A 21,518-nucleotide genomic window follows, 5' to 3' on the forward strand; every position below is an offset into this window, starting at 1 on the left:
GTCACACAGCGCTTCAATCAAGAACCAACATCCCTCATAAAAAAATCTGCAATAAAGTTGACCTTGATAAAATGTTAAGATGTACTGATTTTGGATTGGAAAGACCTCAGGCAGAAGCCTGGAGTATAAGAAAGTCTGTAACAACCATCCCATTGTGTTTAACATCAAAAGACCACAGATGATGTGGGAATGAGCAAGGCAGAACCATAAACTTCTCAGAAGTACAAGAGCTGCTGTCAGACTCTGGAGCATCTCTAAATACAGCGCTCTTTGTAAGAATATATCTCCTACCAAAGATCTAGGAAAGCTTCTCAGCATTTTCTTTGAATCTTATAACACGAAAATTCTCCCAAAAAACCACCAGTTTCATTGGAGCTGTAGAGATGCTTGTGTGCACCACACTCCTAATGAAGTTGGGAATCCTTGAAATTCAAAATTAAATATCAGAGCAAATGACTAACACATATAGTATATAGCATACATTACTGTAACAGTACAGAACAAAGCATCCCTACCCATCCTGCTGTATTCCACTGAGCAATTTGTTTTCCATGTCTCCATAGAATAAGCTGCAAAGTAAGGTGGACAAAATGGAGCCCTGTGGAATTCCACAACACTGTAAGTAGTACCTAGCAAAGAATAAAAGAAAACCAAAAATCAAAACATGCAACATGATAGCAATAGCTGTTCAATATTTTTTCCAAGTGTAACATAAGCTTCAATAAGAAAATGCTATATATGTTTGCCAGTTAGCTTTATTTAAATTTGTTTGTTCTTTCCTCTAAGAACCTCCACAGAGATCCACAGATTAAAAGTTTCACAGTGAAGAAAACCCCACTAACACACATACTCCTTTCATATTAACAAACTCCAGGAGACAACTGCCATTAAATGAAAGACATCTTACAACTGATCTCAAACCACAAGGCCTCCTTCTGCTGCAGACACATCCTTCATTTAATTTTTTAATTCTTCATGTTACATCTTACTGTGACAGCTTCAAGAGAAGTGTTCTTGTAATTGAAACAAAATGCACTGGGAGAATTTTCTATGCTGGCAGCAACCAAATGGCTCACAAAACCCAAGGGAATTATTTTTACAGCACCTCTTTGGAGCAATGAGACACTATGATGTCCATTTCACCACTATTACATAGTGGGTTGGTGAAGCTGAAGAGAATGAATTCGGCCACATACTAATTTTGAGCACTGATCCTAACTATTTTGAATCATCTGAAAATTTTCCCTGGAGTAATTTTACTTGCTTACAGACTTATGATAAATGTATCAAATGGTACTAAAATATTCCTTATAGGTCCCCAGCTCTATAATCAGCATTCTTCTCAAAACATCAAGTGAATGTTGACTAATTGTCATGTTTTTCTTAAGAAAGAGTCTATTTATTTACTAAACTTACTAGGGTTTTTTTGGACAAACGAGAACAAGCTATTTAAAAGGGGTAAGTTCATTTCAGGACAAACAGTATTTTTTCAGCCATGATTGAATTTAAATTAAATGCATGAAGCTGGTTTTCTCAGGGTGTGCTTTCTTTGATACCATTAAAATTCCATGAAGCATACTCACATTGGTTAGTCATTATTAAAGTATGCCACAACACCATTCTCATTATTCTGCCAAAGGGAGTGTAAGCATCAGTGCTAGACAAACCTATAAACATTCTTCTGTTTGACTCCTTGAAAGCTTTTCTCACTCTCCCTCAATCCTGTGAGATTCTAAAATAAATATTCTGCAACAAAGGTATTTTTTCCAGAGCAAGAAGCTATTCATTCTAATATACATCACTCTGAATTTACAAATAAATATCATTAAGTACTTCCTTTTTTACATATGGTACACATTTGCCACCTAGAGGCAAAATATAAATACCAGATCAGTATCTCTACCAATAGAAGAAAAAATCTGCATTACTACCTCCGTCTGTAATACCTGATTCTTAATTTCGAAGTTGCCAATAATTTGAATTTCTATTGCTACTGCCCCTTTTTTTTTTTTGCAACTTGCCAAATAGCAAAACCATGCACAAAAGGTTTAATTTTGCACTACAGGGAAATGACTAATAGGCTTTTTTACAATTGCTTGCACGATTGCATTTGCTCACCACTATGGATCCTACCATTTTGAAGTATTTTCCTTTTGAATTATGCTTGCAGTTTTAAATGAAGGTTATTCCACTTTCTACAGAATGATGCATTGTGTATAGTTATCATCCACGTAAGGAAGAGAAATTTTATTCAATATAAATTTGATTCCAAACTCTTCATGCTTCTTTGGAGCTTAAATTGATACATAGATTTCAAATTAACATGAAATAAAAATATTTAAAAGACAGCTATCAAAAGACCCCTGAGTCAATTAAAGGTATCCTACCTAGCAGAAAACAAACAAACCAAGCATGCTATACAAAGAATAATTAATTTCTTTTTCACCTGTTCCCAATCTCCAGGATGCTGTTATGTATCATTTGAAGGAAAAAATTAAACAGGCTGGAACTTGTCTCATTGAAAGTTAAGCTCTAGAAATGTGAGAAAACAAAACAAGATTTGAAACAAAAAATACACTATAACTTTAAAGATACACAGAAATCTTAAAAAAGGTAGGCTGTAGCAGCTCAAACCCCTAAATAAGCAAAAAGATAAACCTTAAACCCAAGATCTGAACATACTAAGAAGCTGCTCACATCCAACAAGTTAATTTTTTGTTGGATTTTCTTTTTTTTGTTTTTCCTTTGGAGAAATCAAATCTAATGTCTAAACCCACTTTTTAAACTGCTGGCATAATATATTGGATTATTACAATGTATGAGACCTCACTCCTTTGGCCACTTTCTGTCCTGTAGGACAATTTCTGTCCTTGTCATGGACTTCATGATTCCCCAAGTCTAGATACACTCACTTGCCCATTCTGCTGCAAAGCAAACACTTTTCCAGGTACTACTAACACTTCCTGCATGACTGTCCAGCCAATATTTATGGAACATTTTGTTCAAAAAATTGTGTAATAAAAAATCCGTTTACAACAATTTAAGTACCTTTAACAGCGACTTAATTCAAATTAAAATAAAATTACTTACTACTTGCATAGACACCAGACAAATGCACCCAATTTTTGATAGAGCCATACAAGATTGTGATTACTTGCATTGAAAAGATAATGTGATGGATCTGAGGTACAGTCACCTGGCCTGACATGACACTTTTCTCAAAATACTTTGTTCTTTTAAAATAGTGACACACAAATTGTTTTCCAATGTAAAATATTTTTAAATAGGATGTAACTGCTTATGCAGTATCTAGCATTGTTCTCTAAATCAGTTGGAAAAAAATAACAAAACAATATATACTTATACATGATCAGAAATCCAGCTAGTTTCTGTTTTCATCCAGGTACTCATTAGTCTTGATTTTTGTAGGATCCTGGAACTGTACACCAGCCACACCATATATTCTACTCCTATGTCCAGATACACAAGATCATTTAATTTCTATGCTAGAAATCACCTTTTGTCAACTCTGTCATTTTCCACTGGCAGGTTTAGAAATGAAAAAACTAAACTCCCCTAAACCTAACTCCCCTAAAGAAGAGTTCATTCTCATTAATTCTGACAGGTAATCCCTAAAATAAGTATTTTTTTAATAAAGCATAAAATAAGATCTCAAAGAAAGAATATTCTTTGCAGGTTGCTATTCAAGATGCCACATCCTCAGCTACTTGGCTTACATTTTCCACATTCTTCTGAATATTTTGGGGACAGCAAGTGTTGAAGCCTGTTTTTACTAGATATTTAATTTCTCACTTGAGAACTGTTGCAAGAAACAATGAAATTAGGAAAGGAAAAAGAAAACACTGGTTAAAATTAAATTTTCATACAATGAGAAAATCTGGGAAAACTCTAGGAGTTTTTGTCAGATTTCTTGCCTGGTGCACTCTTCCCATTGAACAGAGAGAGCCTGTTACAAGCATCAAAGAAGAGATGACAAAATTCTACAGAAGGTGCTGGTTAACTAGAATAAAGGTAATGTCACCATATAATATGTACATACAAGTAAAAATTCCAATCTTCCTCTAATTCTTCTGCAGCTTTCTTTTTCAGCTGGAAAGAAGCCTCACAACACTTACCTGTTCAACTACTATTGCATTTTGCAATGAGGCTTTCTCCTTTAGATGGGACACAAACTGCTTCATGTCTGGCATAAAGTCCTTGAAAGTAGACACCTGTGTATTTGTGTAAAGAAACAGATGACAAAAGTGGAAGAAAATTCAGTAAATGACTTTTTTATTCAGTGGAGGTCAAAGGACCTATTATTGCATTATTTTAATCCAACAATTCTACTACTGTTAAAATGGAAACATCTCACTCACAATTCTCTATTTCCACAACACATTTATCTTGATTCTTACTAAGAGTGAGTAAAAACTTAAGAAGGTATGGACTAAAAAGAAACTTTTCTACCTCTGGAAAATATCTAACAGTATCAATAAACAGTTTAAGTGCTTAACCGGTTCAAATTGTGACTAAAGAAAGCTATAAAGGAAAAATTTTCCTTGGACCAGAATATGTTTACAACAGCACACAGAAGAAATCAGGAAGCCATACATGTCTCCTGAAGAGCCTCCTGGCTTGTCCACTTGGGGTAATCAAAATCACAGCATAGCGCCGTATGCAGTACACAGTCCTCTTCTCAGGCTTCAGCACCCGCGAAATCACTTCCACAAGTTTATTATGAGGAATGGTTTCATAAGCCCTGGACACATCAGCCTGAAATAGAAGAGATATCTTCCACTATGTACTTGTCAATATTGCTGTAAACATTGTGGTAGCAAGAATAAGGTATTGCTGTAGTATGTAAGCAAAGCTGAAGAATAGATCACATGGGAGTAAAATTACTGCATCATTCAGGCCAACTTTGTGCCAAAATAAAAACTCACTGTTTATCTGAAACATCTTCCCCCACCCACTATTTCCTTAGAAGGGATATCCAAATCATCAGTTTTAGCACAATCCATCTCATTAACAGAAGATTACACCATATGCAACCTTAAATCTAACACTGAACCCTCAATCATTTTTAAATGCTGATATTTTTATATGTTTAGATATTTTAAGAAACTTTCCTCACCATATAGCCACAGAGATGACATCTTATATTTTTAGAAAGCTGCAAACCTACAAATTTTACCTTTCCCAAACCCCAAATTGGAAACCCACCTCTGCTTTCACTTGTCATAGTAAAAACTGAAAACTTTCAGTATGAAACAACAATCTTAGGACTTTTATGTCGTAAAATAAGTCAGTGACACGATCCTTTGGCTTGAAAGATAATGAGATGAAATTATGAAAGCTATTTCAGGACAGGATGACAAGAGACATATGAGAAGTGAGAGAGGAGCCCCACTATAATACACATTAATATGTGTAATTTTCATCTGTATACATTGCCCCAATTCAAAGCTATGAACTGAGCTCAAACACAAAATGTTGCCTGCTAGATATAACTGAAAAACAAAAATGTGAAGAACAAACTCCTTCAAATAGTGGGCTAGAACAAGCACTGATTTTTTCAAAGTGGAAGAAGAAACTTATTGGAAAGACACCAACCACAAGCCATGTGTTCATTTTCAACAGAAACTAATGATACTGAGACAGAAACCAATTTTTAAAAGACACTGAATTTATTCTATGCACAAAGCAAGTTTTATCTGGTTTTCATATGGCTCAAAAGCCTATCAGACCTTTCTCCCACTTTTATACCCAACTAAATGTAACTACAAAAAATTCAGTGCATGTATAGGAGCAAGAGTTCCTACATGACAGAAAGATGGACAGAAAAACACCTGGGTAAAGGAAGCTCTACTGCAGGGATGCCCATCCACAAAATACAACCAACCCCGCACACCAAAAAACTAATCAGTCTGTGAGGTATGCACAGAATTTTATTTTGAAAAAGAAATAATTAGGCAGTCAGATCACAAACAGTACAGCTATAAAAGTATCTGCACAAGCTGGTTTAGAAAAGCTAGTTTGAGTATGTAATTAAAAATACATACCTTTACACAGTAGAAATGAGGAATTTCAGAACCAGATCTAAGAATCTTTGTAACAAACTGCTTCCATGTCTTGTAGATATCATCTTTCCCAAACACTGAAGAGCCTATAAAACTGGTGTTTACAGTCCGTTCATAATTTAACACACTGAACAGATTTTTTAGTTGAGTGTTGTAATGATTCATCTAAAGAGACCAAAGAGAATCACCTTAAATTATGTTGAAGCATATTAAATTCTGTGCAATATAAATATTTCACATTTACATGAAGTTTGAGATTAAATTTACGTATTTACTATATTATTGTGGTCAATTGAAGCTTTCAGAAACCCTCAATATCACTGCAGTAACTACTTCAAAGTGACAAAACAGCCTTGGAGGTTCGTTTTTTTTTTTTGGTAGTTAAATCCTATGGAAAATGTTTTCACTCCTGCACTTGACTCTTGGAAACCAAGGTGTAATAGTTACACAGATAAACAGATGAAAGCCAGCAAAGAAAACCATCATCAATCTGAAAATAACTTCTTAAATATCATTCATTCTCTCTGCTGGAGATAATGACAGCAACACGAATAGCAAAGAGAAGGTGTGCCCTGAGACTTTATGCTGAACTCCAACGGCACCATCAGCTGAGCCTCTGGAGGTACTTTCTCCAAGTAACTGAGCAAAGATTTAACTCTCAGCTGTGGGGAAAGTCAAGCATCTCAGAGCAGCACTGAAGTCGTGCAGGTCGATTAGCTCTGTAAACACCATAATGTGGAATATTATGTGAAATAACACTTCACATTTAAGAACAGCTTTTAGCTCATGCTCTTCATCTGGTCTGGGATCACATTGTCTGAACAGCAAGTGCTTAGAAGCTGTTGACACCTCACCCATTTGGTGAACATTTAATCTTGTGAATGAGACTCAGCCTTAAGGAAAAACAATTAATGCAGCCATGCAAGATAGTGAAACTGCACTGCCACTATGTCTTGTGCTTAACTGCCCTGTTAAATAGGTTATTCTGTGCACTGACTGCTCTGCCTCTGTTCCCACACTGCAATTATTCTCAGCTTCCTTCCCATCTCTCTATTGTGCTTGCTCCAGCTTCCCAGCCCTTCCTTAGACCCTCTTCTGGAACACACCCAGCTCACCACTGTTCACTGGCTCCACAGACAGCTTCACAGACCAACATTCACCATCAGTATTCAGGCAAATCCCAACAGGCCACACTCACCCATACTAAAGAAAATGGTATTGCCTTACAAGCCATTGTCATTCTGTTGGGCTCATTTCCTTAAGACAGGTTTGCAAATGTGATTGTGAAACTGGAGGCTAATGGTGATTAAACTTTGGAAAGGGAGAAGTTAAGCAACTGACCCATTCAGCCATTCTGATTAAAATGCTCCAGTCCACCATGTTAGAACTAGTTTTACGTAACAAAAATCCTTACTCCATTTAATAGTTACCTACATCAAATACACATAAAACAACAGAGAAAATAAAAACCTTCTTTGCTCTGCTCTTCTTGTTGAGTGCTTGCTGCTTAGATTCGACAAGACCGCTCACTTTTACTATGGGTCTCAACCCTTTTGGTTTGGGAATAAACCGGAGCTTTGAAGCAACAGGAACAAATTTTTTTTGACGGAAAGTTTCAATCTCCTTTGAAGATAGAGGCCGTAGCTGTACTTTGACAAAATGGTTTCTGAAATACAAATGCACACTTAGTGTAGGCAATAGGAAATACAGAAAAGCAAAATATTTAATTTCTTTATGATAACTAAAGCCAAATTATTTTTCTAATACAAATACTAACCTCTACAGAAAGTGACATGAAATTCTGAATTTCAGAACAATACCACAGTATCTTCATGACAATGTAATACAGTAAGAGACCACACATTTCTGTTTGATGCAAATAAAAACCCCTCTTAATTGACACTAAATTTAAGAACAGGTTAGTGGAATACATATGGACATTCTGAAATGTTTTATGCAAGAAACAAGAAGTTGAAAATTGCTCATGATTTCAGAAGTTTAAAAGACATTAACAAAGTTGAAAAGAACCTTCTGAAAAGTATTCTAAGAGAGCTCCTGGGAAGGACTCACAAACTGTAATGGGCTGTTCTACTCCCAGCATTTAGGGGATCTACTACTTATTAGGAGTTACAGCTAACTGAGGTGCTAAGATACACAGCCATAAGGGCATTTAGGTATCCAGGACTGATCTAATGAGCAGGTAGGGATCAGCTCAAGTGAACAGCAGAAAATGATGAAGAACCAAAGGCTCCCAAGTCACAGGTTCTGAGCTTTCCAAGTTCACCTTAACAGGAAATGTGCTTTCCCCTCACATTCTGTCTCAGGATTTACAGTTCCATGTAGCTTAGTCAAAACCAATACTTTTCCATACAATAAATCAGAAAAAGGTGGTGGAGCAAAGATCTTGCTTTTACCTAAGATGCAGTGTTAAATTATACCACCTGGAATATAAAAGACCTGGATCATCTCCTGCACTGCTAGTATTGCTCAGAAGGACAACACGTGCCCTACAGAGTAGTAGTTATGATATTTACCTGGGAAGTAAATGAGGCAATTCAAGTCCTCACAAAAGAAGGGACATGAATCTAAATTTGCATGAAGACTTTTTACATCCCACACAATCCACCAGGCTGGTTTAGCAAGAGGAGGCCACATTGTTATAAAAAGCAGTGGGTGGATGGGGGAAACCTGGTAAAGATGCTCTAGGAGACACCCAAGAAACCAAGGACGCAGGTTAGAGGCAGACAAATGCTTATCTTTTGTATGCCAACACAACTCAAATACAAGCTAATGATCCAGCTGCTTGGGACTTGAGGTCTGAGGGATACAGTGCATGACACCTAGAAGATACAGTGGCATGCAGGGCCAGTGAGTTGAGCTACCGAAAAAGAGTTTTGAGGATTTGTATTCAAAATTTGAAATTAAATTCCCAGTACAGATGCTGCCCAAGTAAAGCAGAAAGGACTGCTGTTCCACAATCCACAGTAGTGAGGGATCACTATTATTTACAGAATTACATTCTTGCTTGAACACATGAAACATCATCTACTATACTATTAGGTAGATAACCAAGACAAAACAAGTAATGCCAGTTCAACAGAACAACTTCGTTATCAAATCTCCCTCCCTTTATAGCTCACATTTAAGACTGGAGGGGAAAAAAAAAAAATGAACCTCTATCACTATTTTAAAAAATATTACTTTCTTTGAAAGTGACGACAAAGACCAGTTATTGGCATATCTTTGCTACTACCTCTGGCCAGCTTTAGAACTGTATGTCATTTTGCCTACAGCACTTTCATTGTTTACTTTACATTGTTTACTTCATGGCATTTATAGCAGTGCCAATGATTTTGAATGTGTGCTAATCTCTCAGCCACTGAACTACGCCTGCTCTCACTGGCACTCACAACACTGTTAAGCACTGAAACTTGAAAGACCGTGACTGGATGGTCTTGCTGTCTTTTGACATCTCACTGCAATCTGATGCAGAAGATTCAAAATTTCTGCACCATTTTGAATCCTCAGCAGCCAGTCTGTATGGCAAGGGCAGGGAGGGCACAAGCCTTAGGAAAACAGGTGCTGTCACCACAATATTGGGTCCATTACTTTTAAAATCAAACTTGACATTCTGCAGGCTATGTAACTTGAAGCAACTGTATCATTAAATACTGGATTTTTCTTAATAAATTCTGCTTTTAATTTGGGGAATGAAATTTGGTATGGCTTCAAAAATTAATACCAAGTTTTCTGTGTACACTGACAGCACAGTCCCATCTCCACCAATACAGCAAGGCTAACATACAGATCCGGAGCCCCTTTCAGAACTGTGCTCCACATCCTTGAGCAGGATTCTGCCCAAGATCATCTACTCATAAGGACAGTCCTTCAAGATGAGGATTTAGTCCCTAATGAGAAAGCAGTGCAAGGGTAAGTTCACAAAAGTAAGGTCCAGGTCCATTCAGTCCAGACTGCTCCATCCATTCTCTTCCTCCAAAGGAGGATGCAGTACTGGAAAGGAATCAGTGGCTACCAATGCTTCCTGTGAACAAGCTCAGAGCAGCTGCCTGGAGCAGCTCCAGCTGAGGAGAACCAGAACAACCACAGAACAGTCATTAGGACAATAACTGAGGTCACCAGATACTCTTCCTCCAGGGAAGATGGAAGCAGCTTAACAGCTTTTGGCACCGATTCACCAGCAGTGCCTGGCTGGCTAAGAACGGTCGGTGTCTGAACAGCTTCAAAATGGGCAAGGCAGCCCTAACACCTGTATCCCAACATCTGTAAGCCCCAATTTCTCTCCTCCTGTGTGAGGTTGGCAGCTGGCCACGTGTATGAATGCAGGAAGCTGGACTCGTGGCAGGTCTCATATTACACATTCCACTTGAAAGAGCAGCGCTGAAAGCCCTGTCAGTGAAGCTTAAGCATAGCTGCAGGGCTCAGACTGGAAGTCCTTATAAACTACAAATCATGCAGCCAAGAGCAAACATCCTGTTCTTAGAACACACCTTTGGCAAGCACACAGCAGTACTTCCTTGGGATGTTTGTCCAGCTTCCAACAACCCACAGTTTAGGGACCTTCCAAGCCAAAGGTGAGAAGGGGCTTCCTGCATGGTGAGGAAGTATGCAGGGAGGAAGTCAGAAGAAACAAGATCCTAAATTAATGTCTTTTGAGTTCAAAGCACCTTGTCCTTATACACTGGGCTTTTCTGGGAAACTGGGAAGAGGGACAAAAGAGCTAAATCCCAAGTTACTTGTTTTCTTTTAATGACAAACATCACTAGAAAAAGAGCAGCACATTTACTACGTAAAAGTCAGTACTTGATCATACTTTGTGCCAAAAAATAGTCTTCAAGTACATTAAAACTGCATAAAATACTAATTGCAACTCTATGGCTGTTAGTTTGAAGACAAGACAAACAGAACGAGTGGGACTGAAAATTACATTCTACTACTACTATTTAAAGTTCATATTCTGTGCTACAACTACAAGCAAGATCAAGACCCCATTAAGTGCAAACACAAATGCAAAGAGTGGCACTGGAGATATCAATGTTGAAATCAGGCAGTGATGGGGCAGGAGGGGAAAAATCACACAGGTAACATTGTGGACCAAGAGACCACTGCAAAATCAAAAGGTTCACTATACAAAACAGCCACTGTAACACGAGACATCAAGTAAGCTCATTTAGCACAGTTCCAAAGTTCTCTCAGTCACCAGCAATTTATAATGAAAACCTGAAAGATGTGAACTATGCAAATGGACACACCACACTGCTCATTAAAACTGCCGTCAGGTATTTTCTATTTTCTCACTTAATTGTTTAAAATTTTATCCTAAATAAATCCCTAACTTAAATACATGCATGCTTTTTAAGACCAAAAAACTAGCATGGAATTCCAGCTGTACTAAAAAGAAGCTGCAGCTTTTAAATCCCCTAAAATTAAAAAAAAAAAACCCACTCAGCTACTGTCTGATCTTTATGAATAGAGTATTACAGCATTTCAGCAAAGCCTTGATTTTGATTTAGTTATTTCTAAATGACAGTAGTTGAAGCAAACTGAGTATTTTTAAAATGAACTTTCCCAAGGTTACTTTGGTATTCCATCACTATGCTTTACCCATTGTTAAAAGGTTCAAAAAACTGACTTATCAAAACAAAATCCCCTTCATAATGGATTTTATTATTGCCAAGATTTCTCTTCTAATAAAGAAGTCTAAAGCTAAATCAGTTTTCTCACATTAAATATTTCTGAAATTACAAACTATGCATGCTACAATCACAGGTTGAATTTTCTTTTGGGAAATTAAGCAAACAAAAGGAGGATAAACGGGCAATAAATAAAAGCAGAAACATAACTTTATACTACAAAACATGTGATTTCTACATATCCATTAATGTTTAATTAACTTTCTAGTGTTACCTAATTCCAATGCTGTGTAACTTGCCCCAAACAAACTTTCGGTAGTAGAAGAGCATATTTTTCTGGAACATGGTCTCGGTGATATAGAAAAATGATCTGAGCAACTCAACAACATAGGTATCCATCAGCCAGTATAGGAACTTGGCCAAAATTTCTTCACGGAAACGATGCTCATCGGCAGGAACAAAGTGATCACCTTCAATAAACAATTCAAAGGTAGCTATAGTAACTATCAATTCTTAGTATGAGTAAAGAAACAGAACACACAAACCTGAAACTCACACAACATTCCTGCCTTGAGGTCATTCAAAGGAGAAAAATAAGTACCAACAATTACACAGATGCCACTCCAAATTTTGATGGCATTAAATAATGTGACTGACCCAAGCTTAAACCACAAACACAGGAACTAACTGGCAGTAACAAATTGACATAGAGGATGCAAATACATGCCAGCAGTAGCTCAAAGACTTTCTTTCTTCTCCCAAAACTGATTGTGCAAGATCTTTAATGCATGAAGGCAAGATTATTGTGACAGGAGAGGTAAAATAAAAACAAACCAAGTCTACTACAGTATAAAACTTTTTTTAAAAAAGGAAGCAAAAGACCAAAAATACTTAGGTATGCTGTAAAAATTAACAGAACTAAACTGGGATGACTTGGGGATAAGAATGATATTCAGATTTCCCAGTTATGTGAAAATTAATTTCAGAGTTAGGCTTTATTTCAGACATCCTATGTAAAACTTAAAGCTGCAGTCAAAGAAAAAGCCCAAAAAACCTCAAATCACCTTAAGTCCATCAGTACATCCAATATTTAGATGGAACAATTATGAGCCCAGAGCATTCCTACCTACTGCCAAATTTATGCTCACACAGATCTGTAATTATATCTAAATATGGATGAGCAGGGAACAAAACCCTGTGTTGCAATAATGATTTTTTGGCCAACTTCCAATAATAATATTTCTAATTACATTTAAAGAGTAGAATTCAGCAAAATGCAACAGGATTCTGAAAGAAACCATAGAGAAATATTAGTTTAGCCGCTTAGCACAAATCATGATTATGGCACGAATGTGTTAAAACCAGCTTAATTTTGATGCAACAAAGCTGACAGTAAAATTTATTAAAGAGAAGTTTCCAGTTCTCTACTCTGTTCAGTTCTTGTATGCTCCAGGGCAGAGACATTTTCATGTATTCACAGGACTTTAAAAAAGACTAACAGGAAGTGTTTGCTGCAACAAAAGCCAGGTAACACCAGTGAAAAAATTCAGTGACTGTTGGAAGTCTCTCCAACTGAAGCATTACAATATGCAGTTGTAACGTGCAAATTAAATCAGGATGCTGATAGGTAGCTGTTCTGGAACTAGGTTATTGGTTTTCTAAGTTCTTGGTAACAGATGTCAACAATGACTACAATTCAGAGAACTGACAAGAAACCACTACTACTACTACTTCTGGAGGAAAAAAACTCCCCACCTACAGTGCAGCAAAGCAATTAATGTTTAAACTTCAAGCACGTGGGAATACTTTCATGGAAATTAAAATCAGTCCTGTGTTGCTTTTCCTGGAATATGGCCAGATAATAAGAGGGCATTACATTTTTCAAAGATAACGTATTCCAAATGACTATGAATCAAAGACATTTTACAATAAAGCCTTTTAAAATATTTAACTCCTCAGCATTTGAAAAAGTGTGGCTTTGAACCATTGTTTCTGAATAAGGAAATAATGCATTTCCTAGAATTAAGAGTTTCTTATGAGAGTGTAACCTCCCCTATTTTTGACATCAGTTCTCAAACATCACACTTTTTATTTCCCTCCTACACCAGAAAGAACCTGCATTAATTTCAGAACTTATCACACCTTTTTACAAAAGAACACCACTTACAGCTCACATTACTGTAGGATCCAAGCACAACACCAGGTAAGAACAAACACTGCAAGCATACCAGTTAAAGAAGTACAATCCACACTGCATACATGGAGAAGCACAGAAAAATGAAAATATGCATTAGATCCTACAGCAATCAACCACAGAACTACAGCTCCAGGCTAGATTTAAATCCTAGGATACTGTCTGAAGAAGAAACTTGAGGAAAGGAACATTCACCTGTCATTTGAAAAGAGGACTAAACAGAAATGGATTCGTACAGAATTTGGAGGCATCAGCTGTTGTCCTCTCATGAGAGCTTTTTAGCCAGGCACCACTCAGCCCAGTGACTTCTGCACCACCAATTACTCAGGTGGTGCAGAAGCAGTGCTCAGTAAGGGTCTCTTGATCCTAGAGAAGGGCTCTAGAAAGCTGATGGATGATGACAGCCCTTTTTACAAGGACATGCAATGACAGGACAAGGGGGAAGGTCTTCAACTGAAAGAATGTAGGTTTAGATTAGATGTTAGGAAGAAATGCTTTACTGTGAGGGCAGTAAGGCACTGGAACAGGTTGCCCACAGAAGGTGTACATGTCCCAGCCCTGCAAGTGTTCAAGGACAGGCTAATGGGGTTCTGAGCAGCCTGGTCTAGTGAAAGGTGTTCCTGCCCGTGGCAGGGAGGTTGGAACCAGATCTTTAAGGTCCCTTCCAATCCAAACCATTCTGTGATTCTGTGACAGGCAACCCCTGTACTGAATGGGTCCCACAGTGACATTTTTCTCACAGGGTTGATGTGAGGGAGTAAAAATATTGGTTTTATCACTCCCACAGCAGAGGAACACATGCCACTGCCAAGTGTCTTGATTTGTTTTTAGCTCCTTCTGAAGGCTTATGCTAACAAATAGGCTTGGGAGGAAGACAAACTTAAGTGTCTTTACACCATCAGTTACAAACACTACTAGGTTTGTTCTCTCAGCTAGGGTTACTACCGAGCAACTCAGCAATGCTGACTGCAGATTCAATACCCTCCCCCTTCCCACTTTAAACATGAACACCAACCATCTGACAGCCCCACCACTTAGCTCTTTAATATAAGAAGTACCTTTGCCTAGACGAAGCCACATGCAGTCATTCACTCTCATCCTCCACATCAATTCCTGCAATGACATCTTAGCAAACTTCCCCCTGGAAATGAACACTTTCACATTTTTCAGGAACCGGCACTTGTTGTGGTTTGAACCCCAAAGCTCAGCAGGGATGACCTTCTCCAGGCATTCCCTCACAAACATGTACACCTGCCAGTGGCTGCTGTGCTGCCTGAGGAGCTCTTTGAGGGCTGAATCACAAGCCTCTGCCGGGTTTTGCTCCTCACTCTGCGACTCCCCATGCACAGATTTTGCAAGGGGAGCACCTAAGTTGCCTGGCACATTTGTGTGACCAGATTCACATCTGCTGCTTGTCACACACTCAGTAGACTCCTTCCTACACTGTTCTGCTTGCTTGGGAACCTCTGCTTCCCCAGGCAAGGCTGCCTGACAAAACAGTTTGATTTTTGTCATCGTGATTTCAGATATCCAAACGGGGCAATTTTTTCTCAAAAGAGCTGAGTAAGCACACTTCCCATGGTTCTCTAACAGTTTCTGAAATGTATGCCTCATTTGCCAGAAGCGTTTGGGCAATGTTTCCTTTCTCCACTTGCTTTTTCGCCGACTTCGCTTAGGCCTTCGCTTCCCCTGCTTCTGGATTGAGAATATGGTTTCTATAAGCTGTTTTCCACCTGCCTCACAGTCCCGCAAGCGATTCAATACAAATGATTTAGGGAAACATTCTCGGAAACTCCTGTGAGAATACAGAAGAGGCTTCCTCTCAATGTATAGTGCGGAACCCAGGAGCTTATCTGGTAACTTCTTTGACAAATAAGGTTGGGGATTTTCCTGCCTTCTGCATTGTGAAGAAGTACCAACCTTGGGTCTGGTTGGTACTGGAGCCAGCTGAGGTACAGATGTTTGCACCTCTACTCTTTCCCTACGGGATTCTGCTTGCTTTTTAGTTTTGGACTTGGGAGGTTTGCTTGTCTGAATTCCCCGTAGACGAGATCTTTTACGTTTCACAAACGTCCTCCAGCCACGAGATCTCCGTCGTGAAGAAGGACCAGACACAGCATTGTTACTTCCTTGAGAAACACCAGGGGTTTTAATGAGACTTGCAGAACGTGGTGCTAAACACCCGGTTTCAGATCTCTTGGAACTACTTTGGTTTGCACCAAGAGTAAGACCACAAGCATTTTCCTCTCTCACTTTCTCCCCCATTTTTGCCCTGTTGGCTGGCATTTCAGGTTGTTCTCTATTAATTTTTCTTTTCTGAGAGGGAGCTGCAGCTGTAACACATGAACTGGAACTACTCTGTTTTTCTTGATGTTCAGTAACCATTCTCACCTGTTTGCTTGCTTTAGCAACAGCTTTTACAGAACACTGGGCACCAGGCACTAAGCTTGCACCAGGAGTAAGATTACAAGCATTTTTCTCTCTCACTTTCTCCCCCATTTTTGCCCTGTTGGCTGGAATTTCAGGTTGTTCTCTATTAATTTTTCTTTTCTGAGAGGGAGCTGCAGCTGTAACACATGAACTGGAACTACTCTGTTTTTCTTGATGTTCAGTAACCATTCTCACCTGTTTGCTTGCTTTAGCAACAGCTTTTACAGAACACTGGGCACCAGGCACTAAGCTTGCACCAGGAGTAAGATTACAAGCATTTTCCTCTCTCTCTTTCTCCCCCATTTTTGCCCTCTTGGCTGGAATTTCAGGTTGTTCTCCCTGAATCTTTCTTTTCCTAGAGGGAGCTGCAGCTGTAACACGTGAACTGGAACGACTCTGTTTTTCCCGATGTTCAGTAACTACTCTGGTCTGTTTGCTTGCTTTAGCAGAACACTGGGCACCAGGCGCTAAGCTTTGTCTCTTATTTCTTTCATTTCTCATTCTCGAGACATTATCTTGGTTTCTTTGTCTGCATTTCCACCCATATGACCTTAAAAGATAATTTCTATGAAACATAAGCCTGTTTCGCATATATTTAAGCAAGCTAGTACGTTTATGCTTTGAGAACCTTTGTCTAACAAATACCAGGGATGAGTCTACATTACTTGAAATAAGTTCATAAATTGGCTGCCCACAAACTTGGTAACAATTACTAGGGGGGACCAGCATGAAGATTGCACAGTGTTCCAGTAAATACATCATCACGTCATCGCCTATCCTGCTCAACAGTGTCTCCCAGAAGCCGCTGATACGTAGAGTTTCTGTGACAGTATTGGGTAGGTAGTTGTGTATCTTTGAAAGCGGCATGACTGTCAGCTGAGAACTGTTTTCATCCGGTAAGGAGTATCCATATGCGAGGACATTCTTCATCCCTTTTTCACACAGTCTCTGAACAACTCTTGTGGTGACTTCACTCTGACTGGATAACTGAAGAAACAAAGAAATAAGAAAATTAGCTTTCTTCACTTACTTCTCCATAAATCACAGCATACCCTTTAAAAATACATGCAAAGCTACACAGCCCTAGACATCAGCTTTCAAAGCAGTGTTAATGATTCGCAAGCATCACACCCAAAAAGCAAGATTTTCCAAGCGTACAGCAAGACATTCACATGAAGCAACGTAAGCCTACGACTTTAAGGAAGTCTTCTTACCATCTGCCCTTTTGATCCTGTTTTTTATGCCCAGGAAACGCCCTACACTACTCCCCTGGAATCCCTCGGCAGCTCAGACTCCCCTGCCTTCAGGTCGCGGTGCCCGTGAATCCGTGTTGCAGATCCATGTTTGCAGGCACACATCCGCACACACGTGCTCGCACAGGCTCCAACCTCCAGGGAACTAACGCTGATTTTCTTCAGGCCTCCATTTCCTTTTATGTAAAGAAAGTTCAACTAAACGACTCCGTACCCAATTCCAAACCCCACAGAACAAGTTCGCAACATCTGCTTCCTACCACAGCACAGTTTTGCTCATGCGGCGCTAAGAAAAAAGCGGTCTTCCCTCTCCGAAAAGCTTTTCCTCTGCCTAAACACCGACCTGCGACCCGTTCTACCCGCGTCTTCTCTCATGTCCCAGGAGCGGGGAAAGCGGCATTTCCATTCCCAGCTGCTCCCGGCCGCACTCCGTCTGCTCATCGCTGCGCACATGGGCACGCCGGCATCAGGGAACCCCGCGCCTTAGCCGCCCGCCCGCTCGCCGGCACCGGGGCTCGGCTCACCCAGCCCCGCGGAGCAGGGGCCGATCTGATGCCGCCGCTGCCCGCCGGCTCTGGGGCCAGGCTGCAGCCGGGGATGGCTGAGGGAGCCGGGGCGGCTGAGGGAGCCGGGAGGCCCGGCCGGCAGCAGCCACGAGGGGCCGAGGGCCGCCCGCCGCCCCCGCGCACGCACGGAGCGCGGGAAGCGCTGGCCCCGGGAAGCCCCGGCAGGGCTCTCGCTGCCCGGCGAGGGCGGCAACCCCTCGCCCCCGGGCCCCCTCCTACCTGCTGGAAGGTGAAGGGCCGCGGGATGGCTCGGGCACCGCGGGGGACGCACACGAGGCACTGCCCCACGAAGGTGCGGTAGGCGGGGATGTCGCCGGCCCGCAGCACCTGGGCGTCCCCGGGGCCGCCGTCCCCCAGCTGCCGGACGAAGGTCTCCAGCGGCACGGCCTCGGCGTAGCAGCGGCGCAGCGCGGACAGCACGGGCGCGAAGGGCTCCCGGCCCGCCATGTTGCGGCCAGCAGGGCAAGGGGCCACCTGCGGCGCCCCTCCGGCCGCGCCGCTCCCCCGCCGGGCAGCGGGCTGCAGCCGCTTAGCCATGAATGAAAAAATAAACTAAAGCATTAACCGGAGAGGCGGGGAAAGAAAAACAGAGAAAACATGCTTTTAAAGGCGCGGCGCGGCTGCTGCGCCCCGGTGCCCCCAGCGTGGCCGGGCAGGGGCGGCGGGCGGGGCCGGGCCGGCGGGGCGGGGCTGCAGGCCGCTGTCCAGCTCTGCCGCCGGGATACAGCGGGAACATTCAGCTCCAAGGAATACTGTTCTTTCTCCAGGATCAGCACTCCGCTGAGGATCTGCCTGAAATAAGAGCAACTGTAGGAGAGGTTATGGTGGAGGTGAGCAGGCTAAGCCCTAAAAATGCCGAAGTGGCTCACCCTGGTTTATTTCATCAAACTCATGAATGGAGAAGCCAAATCACTTGTGGTAGTGTGTAACCTCCTACTCAAAATTTATCTTGGTGTCTGAAGACTTCATGATAGAAAACTCGATGTCAGGCTGTGAAAGGGATTGCAGTGCAGTTCTGGGGAACTGCAGGTCTCTAAGCCTGATGTTTCTTCCAGGTGGATTAGTAGGAATCCTAGAATCATAGCATGATTTGGGTTGAAAGGGACCTCAAAGGTAATCTGGTTCCAATCCCCTTGCTACAGGCAGGGACAATATCTGTGAAATATCTGTGCAACAACAGAATTAGGAGATGTTGGAGAAATTGCTTAGTCAACATTGCTCCTGTAAGAGGGAGTCCTGCCTTTGAGTTCTGTCAAGTATTGGAAAGACATGAGAATTGTGGTCATCTGGTTGATATATGCTACTTGAATTTCCAAAAACCGTTTCAATGGAAATGTGGCAAGACACACAGCATAAATTAAACAAGCCTGGGACTTTTGAGCAAATGTTTTGGCAAGGTGGAGTTAGCACTCCACCATGCATAGTGAGGTGACTGTCTTCTAGCTAGGCTTTGTAGTTCGGTTGCTGTGAGCATCCTGCAGGAATATAACAGAGTTTCTCCTTCCCAAAGATTAGAGAGTACCTTGTCTTGGAGAGGAATCATCTAACAGCTCCCATTGTGGAAAAGGTTATTTTTTCAGGTGTGTTACTATGTGAAGGGAGAGCCGTAGACAGTCTTGTCCCTGGTTGTGGTGATGCCATGCAGTGAGTAATTCTCATCAGTGGCAGGGACAGAGGTGTAGAAGTTATTGGTCTGCTGAGACTGAGCAATGTGTACCTTTCCCTTCCTCCTGTGAAGCCTTTACAGACTAGGGAGTGAGGTCAGCATGCCAGTGCTCATGGAGGACTGGCTTCCTTTCCTACTAAAACAATAAATTTCTTCCTGGGAGCAAAGCAGCTCATCTGGTAACATCAGCATGGCTGAGAAGTCAACTCCCTGGCACCTTGTGACCTACAAGTTGAGGCATTCCTACATCACTTCCAGTTCATCATTGCCTGCTTGCCAGACTCTTTTAGCCCTTGACAGAGATAGACACCAGCTGGCATTCCCAAGGGAGGTAGAGCAGTAATACCAGGCTTCATGGGACCTCAGCAGTGCTGTAATTGAAATATTGCACTGCCACTGCATACTGAGGGGCAGGGGGTTTGGAGACAATCTCAATCCATCAACATCTGCACCTAGGGTAGAGATAAAGCTGATGCCCTTGGTCTGACCTCTGAGGGGTCTATTTGACATGTATTTCCTCCCATCGCTCTGGTGCTCCAAAGGTGACAGCACCCTCAAGGTAGACTGTTGCCTGTGGCAAACACAAGGTTCACCATTTCCTGTGAGAAACATATTCAGGAAGAAAGTAAGAGGAAAAGGAAGAAAAAGGGGTTAATTAATCTCTGGCAGCTGTTGGCAAGTCCCAGCCTGTGCCTCTTCCTGATGCCTGCTTGGTGGCAATGACCACAGCAGTGGTGGAGCAGGAAAGGGCTGCTGCAGCCAAGCTAAGGGGGGCTCTTTCCTCTTTCTTTTCACAGGTACCACTTGTTTTTCTGTATGCCTACCATCAGGCTGGGGAGAGAATTTAGAAGGGATAGGAGGAATGAAGTGACATGGAAAAAGAGAAAAGTGGTTTTTTTGGGCTTTGTTTTTGTTTTTTGTTTTGTTTTGTTTTTGAGGTGGGGGTGGCAGGATGAGTAAGGAAAAGAGCAGAATCATAGAGACATAGAACAGCTGAAGCTGGAAGAGATGGAAGAGATCGATGGAGGTGTCTAGTCCACTCTGCTGCTCAAAGCAGGGTCACTTAGAGCAGATTGCCCAGTGCCATGTCTAATCAGGCTTTAATATCCTCAAGGATGGAGACTCCACAACCTTTCTGAGCAACCTCCTCCAGTGCTTTATCACCCTTGAAAAATAATAATAAAAAAAGGGCGATGTTTAAATGGGATTTCTTCTCTTTTAATTTGTGCCTGCTTCCTCTTATCCTGTCATTGGATACCATCGAGAAGAGTTTGGACCCATCTTGTTTAAAGCAGCCATTTATTCATTTTGATATGATCCCCACTGAGCCATTCCTTCTTGGGGCTAAACAATCCCAGCTGCCTCACAATCTCCTTATATGTCAGACTTTCCAGCTCCTTAATGACCTTAGTGACCCTTTGTGGAATTTTCTCTGTGCTCAGTACAGTATATCCAGATCTTTTACTGGGAATCCAGATCTGGACAAAGAATGAGGCCACAGTTCTCCTTAATTTATCCTTCAAGGCATACTTAACTTTATCCACATCCTGCCTTACAACTAGTTTCTGTGAAAGGGAGTTACCCTGGGAAGGGCTGATGATAGCGGAGTGATAAAACACTGTTTTTATGGTCAAGCAGCAAAGTGAAAGAAAATGAGATTTTATGTTTAGATCCA

At 41.1% G+C, this 21,518-nt stretch overlaps 1 protein-coding gene across 3 annotated transcripts in view; it reads right to left on the reverse strand.

The window, feature by feature from the left end:
* TERT (telomerase reverse transcriptase) overlaps positions 1-18,810 on the reverse strand; it is a 29,553-nt gene extending 10,743 nt beyond the window's left edge. For 2 of the 3 annotated variants that reach the window (XM_085052298.1, XM_085052297.1), the window contains exons 1-9: positions 18,397-18,810; positions 14,987-17,345; positions 12,009-12,204; positions 7,554-7,749; positions 6,066-6,248; positions 4,615-4,776; positions 4,137-4,232; positions 2,447-2,532; positions 516-629 (exon numbers count right to left, since the gene is read on the reverse strand). In XM_085052298.1, the coding sequence (XP_084908424.1) occupies positions 516-629; positions 2,447-2,532; positions 4,137-4,232; positions 4,615-4,776; positions 6,066-6,248; positions 7,554-7,749; positions 12,009-12,204; positions 14,987-17,345; positions 18,397-18,714 (3,710 nt within the window). In that variant the 5' untranslated portion in view covers positions 18,715-18,810. The other variant, XM_085052299.1, reaches the window with a different exon arrangement.
* Between the last annotated feature and the right edge of the window lie 2,708 nt (positions 18,811-21,518).

The sequence above is a fragment of the Lichenostomus cassidix genome, chromosome 2 (genome assembly GCF_008360975.1).
Source record: "Lichenostomus cassidix isolate B80296 chromosome 2, HeHo_3.0, whole genome shotgun sequence".
Taxonomy (NCBI): Eukaryota; Metazoa; Chordata; class Aves; order Passeriformes; family Meliphagidae; genus Lichenostomus; species Lichenostomus cassidix.